The sequence below is a fragment of the Pithys albifrons genome, chromosome 6 (assembly GCF_047495875.1).
Source record: "Pithys albifrons albifrons isolate INPA30051 chromosome 6, PitAlb_v1, whole genome shotgun sequence".
In the NCBI taxonomy this organism is placed as follows: Eukaryota; Metazoa; Chordata; class Aves; order Passeriformes; family Thamnophilidae; genus Pithys; species Pithys albifrons.
In genome coordinates this window covers 46,850,627-46,867,844 of record NC_092463.1, presented here as the reverse complement: position 1 = coordinate 46,867,844, position 17,218 = coordinate 46,850,627, and the positions used below count along the sequence as shown (strand labels likewise).

Below are 17,218 nucleotides of genomic sequence, written 5' to 3'. Positions count from 1 at the left end.
CCAAGACACTTGTTTTAATATCCCAACAACACCCTTTTTTCAGGAGAAAGTGACAGTAATACAGCTCTGAGGCTGTTAATGTAGAATTAGATCTTGCTTTGCTTTGTTTGTTGAGTGCCCTGAAACCCAAATTAGATCATGTATTACCATGTTCTAATATTTGTGACACAGAGGATCTCATGCCCTCAAAAAATATCTCAGCAGAAATTATTTTATCATTTCAGTACATAAGAGGTGAATCACTCTATTTTGTATCTTCAGCTTGTTCTGAAGGTCTTTTTGATAATTTAACATTTCAGGAGAAAGGGCAACAAGCAGTTTGTACAGTATAGTTTTTCCCAGTTACTTCAAGCATCATTTTCTGAGGGTTCAACTTTTGAGCACAGTGGTGCCAGAGCATTTGATTTTGGACTGGAGAGCCTCCAAAAGAAATGCAAAAGCCTCAAAACCAGGTATCTAATTACAGAAGCACAGAAGAGTTGGTGTTGGAAAGCATTTCTGAAGATCATCTAGTCCAACTCCTCTGATAAAGCAAGTTCATCTAGAGCAGCTTTTACAGGATTGCATCCAAGTAGGTTTTGAGTACCTCCAGGGAAGGAGAATCTACAGTCTCTCTGGGAAGCCTGTTCCAGTGTTCTGTCATGCTCCAAGTAAAGTTCTTTCCCATTTCAGATGGCACTCCCTTTGTTTCATTTTGTGTCTGTTGCCCCTTGTCCTGTCAGTGGGCACAAATGAAAAGAGTCTGACCCCATCCTCCTAACTCTTGGCCTTGAGATATTTGTATGCACTGACAAGATCTCCTCTAGTCTCCTCCAGGCTAAACAGTGCCAGCTCTCTCCGTCTTTCCTCATAAGCAAAGGGTTCCAGTTCCCTAATGATCTCCGTGACCCTCTGCTGGACCCTCTCCACTAGTGTCTTCTCTCTTTTGACCTGGGAAGTCCAGAACTGGACACAGCATTCCTGATGAGGCCTCACCAGGGCTGAGTAGAGGGGCAAAATCACCTCCCTTGGCCTGCTGGCAATGCTCTTCCTAATGCACCCCAGGATACCATTGACCTTCTTGGCCACAAGGGCTCACTGCTGGCTCACAGACACCTTGTTGTCCACCAGGACCACCAGGTCTCCTTCATCTTCCTTTTGCTACTGATGTAATTGATAAGCCTTTCTTGTTATCCTTGATAACCTTTCCCAGATTTAATTCCAAGTGGGACTTCGCCTCCTCATCACATCCCTGTATGCTATTTTCCTATTTAGCTGATACACTGTCTTCCTGTATTCCTTACAAGTGGCCTCTCCCTTTTTCTACATTACATAAACTTCCTTCGTACTTTCGAGTTTCGTTAGATGTTCCATCCAGGTCTCCTTCCCTCTTTGCTTGATTTCTTACTCACAGGGATCTACCAATCTTGAGTTTAGAAGAATGATGCTTGATTATTCACCAGCTCTCTTGGACCCCTCTGCCTTCTAGATCCCTAACCCATGGGATTCTTCCAAGTATGTCCTTGAGGCGGCCAAAGTTAGCCTGCTCATGAAGTCAAGGGTTGTAATCCTATTCACGTCCTGGCTTCTTCCACGCACAGTCCTGTACTCCATCATCTCATGGTCACTGTGGCCAAGGCTGTACCAGCCTTCACCTCCCAGACCAGTCCTTCCTTGTTTGTCAGTACCAGGTCCAGCAGCACACCTCTCCTCAATGGCTCCTCCACTCCGTATCAAAAAGTTGTCACCAGTGCTCTGCAGGAACCTCCAGGGCTATGTGTGCTCCAGTGAAGATCAGGGTGAATTGAAATGCTGTGATTGGCAGCTCTTGTAAGAAAAAATATTGTTTTGGTTTAGCTTGGAAAAACGCCAACTGCCCATAGCCTGTCAGAGTCCCCCCCAGCCCTCTGCAAGGGAAAGGGCAGGAACAGAGCGGGGGAGGGAGGAACCTAGAAGTGAAACTTTAAAATGGCAAGGTTTTCATAGTTACACAGAAGAGAGAAAATGAAAAAGAGAATACAATGTAACACCTATACATACAAATGTGAAAAGAAATAACAATAACTATCGAGTTGCCCAACCAAATAATACAGCTTCCAACCACCTAAACCCACAAAACTCCCCCAAAAGACTCTTCCTGAGAAAAGTCTCAGCAAGAGAGGAGAAAACCCAGTAATAAGATGCTACTTCCCTAGATAACACAGCCATGGGGGTGGCAATGAGGCCTAAGCACAAGTGGTGGCAGCGTGTCCTCCTGGGGCTGGGGGGAAGAGCAAAAAGAGACAGAAGCTCCACCTCCCTCTCTTTTTATACTTGCTATGATGTTAAATAATATGAAATATCTCTTGGTTGCTTACGTCAGATGATGCTTGTTCCCTTTTATTTATGTCACTCTATCTGGGCCTGCCAAACTGAGGCCTAGCTAAAACTAAGACCAAATCTACCACAACTACTTTCTAACCTGCTTCAAGTCCCCCACAGTCCAGAAGGATCCACACAGCTGGGTCCATGTTGTATGGATTTCTGTTAGCACAGCTGTATGGATCAGAACAGCTGACTCCCAGTTTAGTCCTGCTCTCACAGGGAAGAACGAGCACATTGCTAGGAAACAGGCTCGGGTCTTTGCTAGCACTCTTGTATTTGATTTGTTATCATCCTGGACACCACACCCATGAGATCACAAAATCAACAGCAATGAAAGATGAGAAATGCATGTCATGTCATTACTTAGAATGATAAAATAAAAAGATTAAGAAATGTTTTCAACTCAAAGTTAAAGAGCACTGACAAAAAATTAACACAGTATGTGTACACCAAATCCTCACCTCTGCAGATTCTGCATTTGGCTTCAGGCAAATAAGGTTTCCCTCCACTGTTAGGTGGCTTAGCTTGCAACAAAGTCTCAGGTACTGCATCTGGTCGATGTCCTCAATGTTGTTCCCTTCCAGGTCCAGAACCTCCAGGCCATCCAGCCAGGTCAGCTGGCTCAGCTCAGAGATGTTGTTATAGGCTATGTACAGCTCCTCAGAAGAAGCAAACAGAATGAATATGTAAACCACAGCCTCGCACAAGTAACACTCCAGCTTTGCAAAATGTTTTCTAATATTTGAAATGTTAGATGTTACAGGTTGAAATTAGCACAGAAATGAACATTTTTCAAGCATGGCTGTTGCTGCCCTAAATAACTGTAGCTAATACAGCAACAAACACTATGTTGCTTTACGCATATTCAGCAGCAGACTTGACTGTTACACTTCATTTTAAAAAAGTTACGTTGCAGCATCCTTTAGAAACAAAATTAAACGCATGAGACCCAAGCCATTCAGAGAACCAGAGTGAGAACAAAGACTACAAGCGAAGAGTATCAGCTGAAGATAGTTCTGAGATTGTCTTTTGGCAGGACACATGTATACTTACTTTTAGAGAACTGCAGGAAGAGATCCCATCTAAATCTGAGAGCCCACAGCAAGCCACCCACAGGACACATAGGTGAGACAACGAGGTTCCCAGATCTCTGATAAAAAAAATAAATTCAGGCTCTATTGGAATGGATGAAGAAACTCAAGACTTATTTCTTTTTCCGAAGACTAGGCCACTGCTACATCTGTCGAATTCTACACTGTTTACAGGAAATGTCATTAAAATGTTCACCTTCAAAGATGGGGAATAAAATAATACCCTTCTACTTCTCTGTCTCTCAGAAATCTGTTTTTGTATGACAACATGTCACCCTAGTTCAGTTTGATTAAGATTATTCCAAGAGCTACACATTATGGTAATTCTGCTATAAGTCACAGGCAATTGCTATGAATTTTCTTATGCTGGCATTATGTGATCTACACATATAACACAAACTAACATATCTGAGCTGACTGCAGAGTCATCTCACTCTGCTCTCTTATGGAGTAACCTTTCTTGTGATTTTGCAATTGACAGGAATAGCATTCTTGCTAAACAACATTTTTTGAATCAGCAGAAAATTATAATCCTTTCCATTCTATTTTCCCACTCCTTAGATGTGGGAAAATATAAACGTGGGATCATTTATATGAATTTTAAACTTTCTGGCCCTAACCCAGAAACCTACACAGTGGCCTGCTTAACTCCTTGCATATGTAATATTCCACTGACACTGGAACAGTGCACAACACAAAGATAATGCAAAAAGGGTGGCAAATCAAACTGGGGGCTTAATCACCTTGCATCTTTAATAACCTTAAGTTGCATAAAACTCTTACTCTAACATGAACAAAATACAACACTTTATCAAATCCCAAACCAACTAAAAGCTCAGAATTCTCTACTGTAGCCATGATATCAGACTATCTGAATAATAAAGAGCTAAACAGCAGGTAACTAACTAGGAGGGCAGTTTATCAGAGAAGGTAGAGACTAGCATGGAGTTCAAAGAACCACAGCAATGGCTGAGGTTGGAAAGGACACTGGGAAGTCATTCTCTCCAACATCCATCCTCAAGCAGTGCTAGTTGCTTAAGTCCACATCCAAACAGCTAAAATAGTTCTTAGATAGAAATTCTTGGATTCCAGAATTGTGGATTAACAATATTACATAATACCTATTCTTATAATATTCATTATGATAAATTTTCTAGGGAAAATTTAAGAAGATAAAAGTAAAGAAATCCCTTCTGATCTTCCCTTACTCATATCTTCTCTTTATGGATGGCACAGAGCAGAGTGGCTTTGCATTGCCCTTTGAGAACATCACATAGCTTTGATACAATTTTGCAGCACAAAACATGTGCCTGCTCAAAGGATCCTGTGCATCCAGCCAATCCCAGAGGTCAGGAAGGAGTGCTTTTACAAGGGGGGATAGATGTATACTTGACTGTGGCTCTTCTTGTTTCTCCACCATCTGAATACTTAGAGAGGACCATGTCAGGAGAAAGGAGATTGCAAAAGGCTGAATAAAGGATGGTTACATCGAAAAATATTCTCAGATGCCTCTCTCCTGTGATGTGCCAAACACAGGATTGAATAGGAGTCTTTAGGTGAAAGGGGATTTTCACCCCTCTGTCTCCTAGGGACTGGTATGTCCACAGACATCATCCAGACATATCTCACATCATCCATCCCCTACCACTGCAGGGCTGCTGGCATTGAGTGACTCTAATTAACCCTTCCCTGAATGCTGTCGATTTAAGTAAGCTCACAATGGATACACCATACAATGTGTTTATATAACATTTTATAGCTTTTGAAGTACAAACAGTGCAGCTGAATTAATGGCCAGAACAAAGCAAAAGAGAAAAATCTGTCATATGACACATCTCTTTCTGTTTAAGGCTACTCCTCCTTACAAAGAAAACCCCCTCAACTAACATAAACCACAATTTCTTCACTGAATTTTGTGCACCCAGGCAGTTTGCCTATACTGACACAAGGATAAAGAAAGCCACACACACCCAGAAACTCCTTTCATGTATAAACAATGTAATTCCTTCTGCAAACTTACTTTACCTTGTTCCTTAGCTATATGGGCAACAGGAAACACTTGCCATGGTGTCACTGTTCCTGTAACCAGATAACCCCCCAAAAAGATGCCTTTCCAAGTCCTCATTCAGATTTGCCTGACCCAAAGGATCATAATGTCCCTGTATGTCATCACATTCCTGGCCTTGCACAAGATCTTCCAGGGACTATTTACATTGTGTGTATTTTATAAATATATATTAAAAAAGTGGTTATAAAGCTTCTTTAAGGAACAGATGCCTCCCAAAGTAGTATTTACAGAAAATTTATTATTAGATTTGCAAGCTGCATGCCTATAATAAGAAAGAAATTAAATTACACAAACAGAACCTACTATCAAGCAAGGACAACACATCCATAAACACAAATATGGCATTAGGCATAATGTGAAGGGATTACACTGCTCATTTCATGGCCTACTTCAAGCACTGATGAGATTTTCAGATTTTGGACTAATTTTGGTGCAGAATTTTCTTTTCTGTAAACCACCAAACATACGTAAAGGGAAGTAGCCACTCTCATTTTTGTATCATTGAAAGGATGTTTTTGGTAGACACTCTGTTTATTAGGCCAGCAAAACTGAAGACAATCCTAACCTGTTTACTTTACTTATGGTATAGTAAGATATAGTTAATAGATTTTTTTAGTTTTGTTTGAATTGAAGGGGTTTTGTCACAGAAGGAGACTGCAGTAATATGCTTGTTCCTAATGTTTCTCTGTCAATATAAAGAATGCCCAAGCAGAGCAAAGGATTAATTCCCAAGCAATTTTTACACAAGGTCCCTAAAAACAGTTATTCCTCTCTAGACCTAAAACCTTGATCACTTCATGCATTTGTAGGAGTCCCCTGCTCCAACTCAGAGGTCAAAGACTTCCAGAGTTAAATCATATTTCCCTCTGAGCGTTACAGTTTTCAGTTCCAGTGCTGACTATGGCTAAATCCACTGCACACAAGTGGGGCCAGTCCCTACTCAACTCTCTGCTGTGTAACACACAGCAAATACTCACTATGAATTATGAGCTAACAAGTCTTTAAGGATTCTCCTGCTGTGGACACCATCAGCAGAAGACACTAACTGAAAGACTTTGAAAGCCTACTTACCTTACTCTTCACAATTTATGCTGCCAAGTATAGCATCTCAAATATACTCCAATTTCTTTCATGAGCTGCAGCTCTGACTCTCCCACAGATAACTGGTGCAATTCAGGAGTAGCACATTTAAGGCTAATACTAAAACAAGTTGATTAGTATCTGTATTCCACACAAAGGAATTAGGTTGTATATCCCCTGTCTTGGGTACTTGCAAAAGGCAGAACTGCCGCACATTTGCAATGCAACCCAGTGTTTGATAGCAAGGTCTTGTTACTAAAAAAAATACTTAAAAACTAGATACTTCAGAAAAGGAAAAAATGGAAGCTAATGTGAGGTGGTTTCTTGTGAGGCTGAAGTTGGCTGTCCCAAAGCTCTTTAACTCATGAAACAAAATACTGAGAAAGCATGACCTTTGTTGCAATGTTTGTATTGCTTAGCTTAACTTTGTTCTCAATTTCAGAAAATGGAGTTAGAAAGCCAAGGTATCGTCTCCTCTGCACCTCAAGATTGAGAAGACCAAATAACTGTTGTCTTTCCTTCCCTGCTAACGTAGTCAGGAGAAGACTCAAAAGGACTTTTTCCTCTGTCTGGGCCTGTCTGTAGAACTAAATTCCTCATGCTGACACTGGCGTAATGGAGGTGCTAGAGGAGCCTAAAATTCTGGATCATGCAGTCACATTTTGGCCCTGCAGATCTTTATTCCTGCATCCGTAATGAGTCACCCCCAGTCAGAGATGTTATCACATCTAAGTACATCTGCAAATATTTTATTCAGTAACTAACAAACTAATCTTTTGGAAGCTGCATGACTCATGCTGCAGCATCAGGGAAAATTCCCTTGTTAATTACTACAGTGATAATTGCCCTTGAGAGCACGTCTGCTGTAGGGTGAAACGGCCACATAACTCACAGCAAGCTGTTCCTGTCAACTTTATACACCTGCATTTCTGAAAACTCTTCTGAAATATTTTGGCTGGTGAGAACTGAAGAGCTTGCAAGAGATGGGAGTGTCTCCTCTGGGACCAGCTCTACTGCATCTGGCACAACCACCTTGGAGGGGGGGAGAGCAAACTGAGGAGTGATGTGAGCACGCATGACCACCGTGGAGTGCAAGTGCACACACAGGCATGTTTTCATTTAAGTGCAGAGGGTGAGGTCAACACAAACTGGGGTGATGCATCTCATTGCTTTTTAACAAGAAATTGAATTAATAGGAATCTGCACTCTGATAATGATCTACTAGGGTAAACTATTTTAATGTAATAATAAACTCTTAATAACAATTTATCAGGGTAGTAAGAGAGAAAATCCACTATAATTATACATGCAGTGTAACAAAATAGCCCTCCAAAAATAATAACTGGCTGAGACTGAAATTAATGAGACCAGGACTCTCTGGTATTAGGCATGATATAAATGTATAGAAAATTACAGCATCTATTGAAAAAATTAGGTAGGGAGCATGATTGAACAGTTTGATAGCTGAAAGGAAAAAGATGAGACATTGTACAAAGCTGGTGGCAATGTGTCATGTGACACAGCACAGGAGTGCTCCAGTGATGTGCAAACAAAAAGCATACAGAAGGAACTAGAGAACACTACAGAGGAAACATAGCTCCCATTAACATACATAGTGGCTAACCAAATTCCAGTGGACAAATGTCCCACCTCAAGTGATGTGGAAGCTGGGAACTTTACAAGAAGGGCAAAGAATAAGCAAAGCCACTACATATCCTGCTCACCTCTGTTGTGGTTCATTCAAGTCAGGTTTGAGGCAGTGAAATGGAGCATGGGGTGGGAATGTGTATGTCATACCTGTGGTTGTGATAAACAGAGGATTACAGCTCCTGAAGTTGCCAGACCAGGGAACACTCCACACACACAATACTCCACACACAATCTGACAAAACTGCCTGCAAAACATGCACTGGATACCAGATCATGTTCTTAGTAACCAAAAGTGCCAAGGAAAACAACATAGACTTTAACCTTTAACATACAAATTTGCATTTATAATTGATTTTGAGAAAATAATACCAATAAACTGAAGGGTTTGAAACCTGGGTTCCAATTATCTCCAGATATGGCTGCAGGGATGGGAACTCATCAAATATCTTCATGTTTCTGTGAGGGTCTTGGCAACACCTTCCCCACTTGTGCACAACCATTTAGGATTTTTCCCATGAAATCTGATGCTCCCATCTTGTCATCACTCCCACAGACTAGGGAGAGAGAAGAGGGCAATGAACAGTTTGGCTTACAACACCTAACAGCAAGTTTGGGAAATAATGTGTTCTTCCATTAATCCAACATCCCTGATCTTCAGGGATTGATTTGCTCCAGCCAAAATTTTACTGGATGAAGAACAGACCTAGAGAGCCAAATCCAGCTCTTGGTTTCACCACAATAAAACTTGAATAACTGCACTGAGCTCAAGCTACCCAGTAAACACAACAGCACAACCCTGAACACGTTCATCAGCTTGAAAACCATTGCATCTTCTGAAAATTGGTTTTGAATCACTCACCTAGAAATAAAGCACTAAATCCACTGACCTTGCAAACAGCATCTCAAAGCACATGTGCATCTGCTGAATAAATCTTCAGAAGCAGTACATCTAAAATAGCCCCTGATGTGGATTTTATTTATTTTAAAGGTCACTCTGAAAATGAACACACTGGTAATCGGAGAGATTTAGATTGTAAAAGAGTGATCAAACTACAGTCTGGCAAAATAAAGGAAAAAAGAATCCAGTCTCTGACCTACAGAAATCAAGTGGACTATATCAAGTTGCACTGTAATAACAATGGCATGATCTGTGTCAGCACACAATGGTTTGGTTGTACAGATAATTTTGACATCTGAAACAAAAACTTTTAAAGCCTGAAAGTTATTTCAATTAGTAACATATGTTCTAATAGGAAGCTGACATAATAGTTTCACTGTGTTCTCAAATAGCTGTATTCAAAATTATAAAATTGATTGTGTGCATATGTTGCTTGCACTTGATCAAATCTATGACACAGCCTCCAAACTCTGCAAGCAGCACTGCGACCACATACCTGCTGTCCCTGCAGTGCCCTTTCACAGCTGAACAAGGGTCATTTGAATGTGAAGACTTGTCTTGCTTTGCAGTATTGCAGTCTTCGTTGGTTTTGTATTTGCCCTTCCAAATTCAAGTACAATATGCCAAAAACTGTTGGCTTGCACCTCCTCTGTCTTACACTTTACATCGCCATGACACACAGGTTGCCTTTAGGTTCTTTATGCTCCCTTGTGCCAGTGTGAACCATGGCCCAAGGTGCAAGACAACAAGCATCGTGTCCCATCTTTTGTTGCCAGCTCACATTTAGGCTGAAATACATGGAAATGTAGCACCTAACAATCAAGCCTCATTCTGCTTTCTGAAGATTAGCTCAGTTGGTTAGAGCATGGTGCTAATAACACCAGGATTGTGGGTTTGACTCCCATATGGACCATTCACTTAAGAGTTGGCCTTGATGATCCTTTTGGGTCCCTTTCAACTTAGAATATTCTGTGCCATGTATCTGTGCAGCTTTTCAACAGTAAGGGTTTCTAAGCATAGAGACGTTGTTAGAGACTTCAAAAACTAAGCAAAAAGATAGTTTGCTAGGCAATTCTTAACTCATATGCTTAAACACATCAGAGGAAGGCTAGCATGTTTTAGGTTGAACAGAAAGTATGCATTTACCAAAGGGCTTCTTAAATAAAAATTGTGTCTATGAAATTCTGTTTTTCTATCTCCCTTTTACTGCAAATGAAGAATTTCTGTATGAACAAAAAGTTACTGTTGCCAAAGGTCTTTGCAGTAGCACGTCTCTGTTGTCCCATATTTTTGAGGCAACCTTATTATGAATAAGGAGCTGTTTTCAAAATGGGCCGCAGTGCTCATGCCCCTGGCAATATTTCTCCCAACAAACAGATTTCAGTATTTTATTCCAGCATTGTGGCATTTGATTGGTTGCTTGCTTGCTTGAAAAGGGTTGCTTGCGCTTTTTTTTAACCTGTGGATCTCTGCTGCACACCTTCCTGATGGCAAACTGGGTGTCTGTGAGGAAATGCAACTGCCTGGTGCTGCACAAGGGGTAAATAAATCAAGGAGAACATTCAAGGCTTCACACTTTGTCCAGTCCATGACTCTCCCTTCTCAGCTTTGCTATGCCAAAAGGAGAACCAGCTGTTGCAGCTTTTGTGGACCTACCAATGCAAATTGTAATTATCAAGGAGCCACGTGCTTTTGGCCAGCACTTTCTCTAAAGCAAAAGCCTGAAAAGAAGGACAGGAGACTACCTGGCTATGGCAGCCAGAACCACAGACTGCTCAAGGCAGTTTGGCTGTTTTCCAGCACTGGAGCCAGAGACCACACTGGCGGTCCTGATAAGAGTACTTGAGCTCTGCCATGGACACATCTGTGACCAGTGCTTCAACCAGAGACACTGCATAAAAGTAGCTCTAACACCAGTGCCCACCTCCCCCTGCCTTCAGTGGGGCCGAGATCTCTCCCTCCAGCGTTGGCAGGTGAGGACAGCATATGGATACAGGAGATGACAACAAAATTCAAGCCCAGTGAGACACATATCTGGGCCATTCCTGACTTTTTCACTTGTCATTGTTGCTTCTCCTTGCCTCACTGAACTCCCTGTAGCAACTGCAATAATACAGTGAATGCTATGCTACTTGCAAGCCATGCCAGACTACACCTCATTTAAACAAAAAGTGCTTTATGAGACCAGTAGGAGAGGGGTATTTGTAAGTGAAATGGAGTGCTGATACACGTGCTTCTATAACTACTCATAATTGTGCTCAAGGTAACCCAGCTGCTTACTTCTGTTAGAGTTAATAGAGATGAAATGTAGCTTTAATTTCAAGTGCTTTCATTTTTAGTTGCTGTCAGAAAAACCTAGAGCAGAATAATAGGCTTGATCAATGTTGATGGAGTCAGGAACAGCAATTCCCTAACACACGAATATACATGTGTGGGAAGGATAACATAATTTTGTGTTAATTTCCTTTTGATCATTAAAACTGCTTGTCAGCTTAGTTACTGCTAGCATTTTAACAATGGAAGATCAGTTGCTTTAACTCAGCTCCCACAACTTGAAAGGAGTAGAGATTGTCAAAATATGGTCTTGTCGAACAAGACCTGCCCTTGATTTTTTTTTTCCACACTACTCCAGCTCCCACCCTTGGCATAAAGCTGCATCCCAGAGGTGCTGTAGAAACCCAACACACCGTGGCTGCATCTCACCAGGTGCATTATATCTTCCACAAGGCAAACTGAATTTTCAAATAGGAAACACTTGAGACAGAGTAAATAAAACTCTCACACCCACATTGCCCCTCAATTTAGCCCCAGAGCTACTGACAGATCCTATAGCTTTGGCAATTGTTCATTCTCATTGTTGAAAGCTTACATATAAAAAACCCCAAAGGACAGTGAAACTGTGGTTACTGAATGAGTTACTTACATTGAAGAATTGAATCCCACAGTGCTTTGAAATTTCCTGCATGAATAACTTTTCAGTCTCCCACATGTTCTATGCCTGTTTCACAGTATGTTCCAGGTCTGAGCTTTGGCAGAGTAAGACAGATACATTCTGACTTTGATTTGATATAGATCTCATCCTTCAAAATCAACACTTGAAACTTTACATGCTGCAGGGTAAGCAGAAGGAATATTCTGTAAAAGATCCAAATTATGTGACAGATCCAGTGGTGTTAAGACACACACCATTAAAAACGTCCCTGAAATCTCTTCTTCTGTGTACCAGAAAAACTGGAGTTCTAGATTAATTGACCACACATGACAGAATTGGATCAGCTTGGAGTAGCTGTTCAATTTTTGTCATGGTAATGGCTATAGAGTTTCCATTGGAAAAAAAAAACAAACTTGAGACATTGCAAAAACGGGTTGGTATGAAAACCCAGAGAGAAAATATAAGTCATAGTGATTTAGTCTGAATGTACAGTAGTGGAAATACAGGTTCTTGAGATTCTTTAGATCTGGCACATTTGTATGACATTAATGATTTTCTCCTATGGCTGATGAAAATTTCTTCTAACTTTTTTTCTATCTGTTTATCTATCTAATAAGAGAAACAAAAAATACAGAAGCTTGCAAGGAACAGACAGAGGTACAACTTGGGCCTATGAATGTCAGGTGATTTACTCCAAATTTCTTTTCTCTCTCAGCCTCTAATTTTCATTCCAGATTTGGTATGACAGACTTGTCTCCATATGTCCCAAGTCAAGATTTTTTCCTTAAACAAAAGCTTCTAGGGAGATTTTCTCTGCTTGTACTGGCCTACAGATGTTCTGTTACAACAAGTGAACAACATGCAGAAGAGAAGCTTGGGGGACATCACCAGGGCTCTCAGCCATCAGAGAGGCCACTGATCAGCTCCACTGAGAAATGGAGAGGCTTCACCACATGTGACTAATTGTCCTCAGCAACCTCCTGCCAACAAAAGTCTCAAAAGGCCTTAATAAACAATTTGAAAGGAGCTCACACAAAATTCCAACACATCTTGACCTCACTTTTCACCACCTGCAAGTAACAGCTCATTTGTAGACTAATTTGCAATGGTTCCTTTGCAGGCTACCAACCATCTCACCAAAATGGTGTATGGTCTTTGTGCAAGTAACTACAGTGACAAAATAAGACTCATTAAGCAAATAAGCATACTTTCAAATATTTTTAAAATCTTCCAGTATGATTTAGCAACCATATTTAATGTGCTTATTTTATAACAGATAAAGTTTATGCTACTGATTCTTACTAATTCTAGGGTCAAAACATAACATGTGGTGATAAAGCTTTCTTTCTTTAAGAAATTCTTAAGGAATAAATGTTATATGTTAAAACTGGGTTCATCTTGGGATGCTGAGAAAAAGAACTTGAAAAAACCAAAAAAGATCTATAGGACCTTAACAGGAATGATCACCATAATTACAAAAAAGAGCAAGACAAACTAAACAACAATAAGCAGAGTAAACCAAAACACTGCAAGTTGGTGCCTATGGTGAGGGCAGAAAGCAGTAGAAAGTGGAGCAGTAGGACTGTGAGGCTGATGGAAGTTTAAACCAGGAGATACCACAGATGGTCTTTTCAAACACAGAATACTTCATAAAACTTCTGTTACCAGAAGTGGAGGTGATAGGTTTCATTATCAGATCTTTGTGTTCAGATTCTCACTTCCACAAGAACATACAATTGCGGCTTAACGCAAAGGGTGAAGAATATGCATGCATTATATGCTGATGAAATCACAAACTTCACCTCCTAAAACCCCAAAGGCATTTCTGTATTTCTTTCTTGCAGCTACTGACCCAGCTACTGATGCATCTGAGTGATCTGATGCATCCTTTAAACATCTCAGGACAGAAGGATAACACTTTGCCACACAGCAAATCAGAAACACATGTAGAGAAAAAGAAGTGTGCATGTATTTTAGGGGGAAAATGCAACAGGTCCTTAGTGTGCAGTAATGCATCCACAGAAAATAAGAACAACTCAAATCATCTCTTGTGTAGAGAATATTCCATAGAAATTAGATCATAAAACTGATGGTACACTGAAATTCTATTTGTTCATTTTTTATTCATATTGCTTGGCAGTTACAAACTGATGAATAAATAGTAGCTTAATAAACTGATGAATAAACATGTAGCTTAATTTTCCCTCCAACCTTATTCTCTCCCTTTTTTAAAATCAGAACTTACCTTGTATTCCAAAAATGCAATTTCCCACTGAACATAATTATTTTCAATTAAAAAACCCAAACAAACTGCAGAGAAGCAACTCTCTTGTAGAAGAGAATCAAAACAACCTACAAACCCATTAAAGTAATGCTGATGACTTTGCTACCTATTTCCATGAAGACAATCCTTCCATAGCTGGATAGCATTAAGGAAAGAGGAGGCACCCAGCTCAGGCTGGTTTTGTGCTAACCTGTCATGAGTAAATTGCTTAAAGGATGCAGACACCTCAGGCTCTGCTAGGGGAAACTTGTCTGACTGTGTGAGTGTGGGGTGTGCAGGGAGTCAAGCAGGGCACCCAGCATGTCAGGCCCAGTGTGAAGTGGCTTCAGTCGGAGCAGTGAAAGTCTGTGGTGGTCGGAGTGTGACTGAGGGTGGCTCCTGGGTGGTCAGACAGAGAAGCTTCCTTAACAGTTAGTTCCACTGGCAATGGGCTAATTATTACTGCTTCCCATCCCTGTTCTTTGGGTTTTCTCAGATTATGGTTATAACCACTCTTTCTCATCACTGACTATAATGAATATTTAGGTATAAGTTTTCATAAGTGAACCCTGACACAGCTGAAATAGAGCAGCTGCAAACTGCCTAACAGTCAAGTACCTAAGTAGTTATTTGCTGGCAGTAATCAGCCAATTATTACCACCATTTTTATTTTTCATATTCATCCAAAGCATCTAAGCAAGATCATGACCCCATTAAGCAAATTCTTATACATAACTCATTCAAAAGACTGTGTCTATCCAGCAGTAATATACAAAATAAACAACTGAGACAGAAAATATGGCATATTTCTACGGCTAACACAGGATGCTGTAGAAACAACAGCTAACTCAGGATCTGAGTTCTAATTTTGAAGGCCTGTCTCAGTGTGGCTCAGTCACAAAGCCTAATCTTGCCACAGCTTAGTCTAGCCAAATCCAGTCAGCCACAAAGCCTCTACTGCAACCTGTGAGTGGTTCAATGGGTAAAGCTTCTCCTGTAACTCCAGAGACTGGAATCAGGTCACCTTGAGGACCACTAAAAGGTTCCTCATTTACTAAAAGCAATTAGTGTACCCTAAGTAACTACAACTTGTAAACAAACAATATTTGTAAGCCCAAAACACCACTTAGTAGAGAATTTCAGAGGTTCCCTTCGGAAATCACAAAAGTTTTTATCTATGCATTTTCTTGATGAAGGAAAGGAAGGTGTACAGAAGGTGAGACACAGTGATGAGGCTTTTGCAGGTGTGGATATATGCACATTTTTCTGCTCACTGACTTTAGAAGAGTAAGTGCTGGATTCTTTGCATAGGACCAAACAGTTTACCCTCAAACACCAGAGCAGGAAGGAAGAAGAAAGGTCCTCAGGCCTTCTCATCAGAAGGAAGGCTGAGAAATGTCCACCATGACAGTCCTCTGACTCCCTGGAACACATCATACTACCAGCACATCTACAGCCGAGGGAATGCTTGCTTTGAGATGAGCTGCATCTCCTGGACAACACCAAGTGAAGCTGGACCCCAGAGAAAATCACACGTGGAAAAGGTCTGAAGCCTTCATAACAGCAAGCCCAGGCTCCAGTATGGTATTGACTCCTCAAATATGCAACAGAGCTACATTAGCAAGTTAGTGGCTGAGGAAGCAGAAAAGAGAAGCTGAACTCTAACCTTGGATGGGTGCATGACATGAGAAAACATCCTGAAAGGAAAGGTCACTTTTTACCAGATATACTCAAAGTGGAGTCTCTATTCAGATCATGGGCAGAGAAGGGTTATAATTATTTAATGGGCTTTCCTTACCTTGCAGGAGTTTACTGGCAGACTTGCTGTACACATTATCTCTTACTTACTTACTTTGCTATTTGACTAGCCACGTTCATGTCACAAAAAGTGTTGTGGTCTATGATAATCGTCTTATGGTTTTCATGCTCTGCATTGTATGGCAGCTTGGATCACAAAATAGAACCATGATAGTGGTACACCTGGGGGAAGAACCTACCACCCTGGAACTGCTCAGATGGCCACAAGAGCAGACCCTCTCTGCTCGGTCTATGATGAGACAGGTGCACTACACCCTTCCCACTGACCCTGTCATGATAAGGAGACTTTTAAACCTGGAGTGCAATGGTAGGATCTGCCTCAATCCTGTTCCTTACAGGTCCACTTTGTACCTGACAGTCTGAAATAGATGACAGGGGAGCTTCAGAAAACAGAGTGCTGAAGGCAAGAACCATGGAAAGGCACTGCAAGGCCATGAACTTGTTTTGATGTTCTCTGTGCTTGCTGTGGAATGGACTCCAAGCTCCAGAACTGAAACAATGCATTTGTACAGAAAAACAAGTTCAGTTTCCCTTGCTGGTGTATCAGACTGCCAGATTCCCTGACATCTAAGGTCATAAAGACATTTACACTGTCTGCTTTGGGCACCTGACCTGGTGAAATTAAACTAGAGCTAGGCATCTCAGAGAGGTTTACCCAGGACAGATAAGTGGTCAAAGCTATCAGATTTCCCTAGGGCTTAATGCAGACAGTCTGATGGTGCTTTACTGAAAATAATCCGCTCAACTAAAAGTAGCTGTATTTCTGCACCCAAATCATTACTTTTTATCAATAATATGAATACCCTTAAAACCCCCAATGCTAAATAAAACTTGATGTCACAGCAATTTTGCCAAGGTTTGTAATATTCTCAGGGATCTGCAGGCATTAATACAGAGAAGACTCATTAATACTGAGATTAAGATACAATTTAAATGCTTTCCTAGCTCCTGGAAAGCACCCAAATTCTTCAAAGAACATGTTCTTAGGAGAGACTTACAGCCACTTTAAGTGCTGAATGACTTTCAGGCTGGCTACACAAAAGAAGTAACAGAAACACTTCCTATAGAAACTAGC

General features: G+C 40.8%; 1 protein-coding gene across 1 annotated transcript in view; it reads right to left on the bottom strand.

Moving 5' to 3' along the window:
* The window catches only part of LRRC56 (leucine rich repeat containing 56), an 84,622-nt gene that overhangs the window by 16,495 nt on the left and 50,909 nt on the right, over positions 1-17,218 (bottom strand). Inside the window, exons 9-10 of the mRNA XM_071558715.1 lie at positions 3,397-3,493; positions 2,805-3,002 (exon numbers count right to left, since the gene is read on the bottom strand). Coding sequence (XP_071414816.1) covers positions 2,805-3,002; positions 3,397-3,493 — 295 coding nt within the window. The remainder of the gene's footprint in view (positions 1-2,804; positions 3,003-3,396; positions 3,494-17,218) is intronic.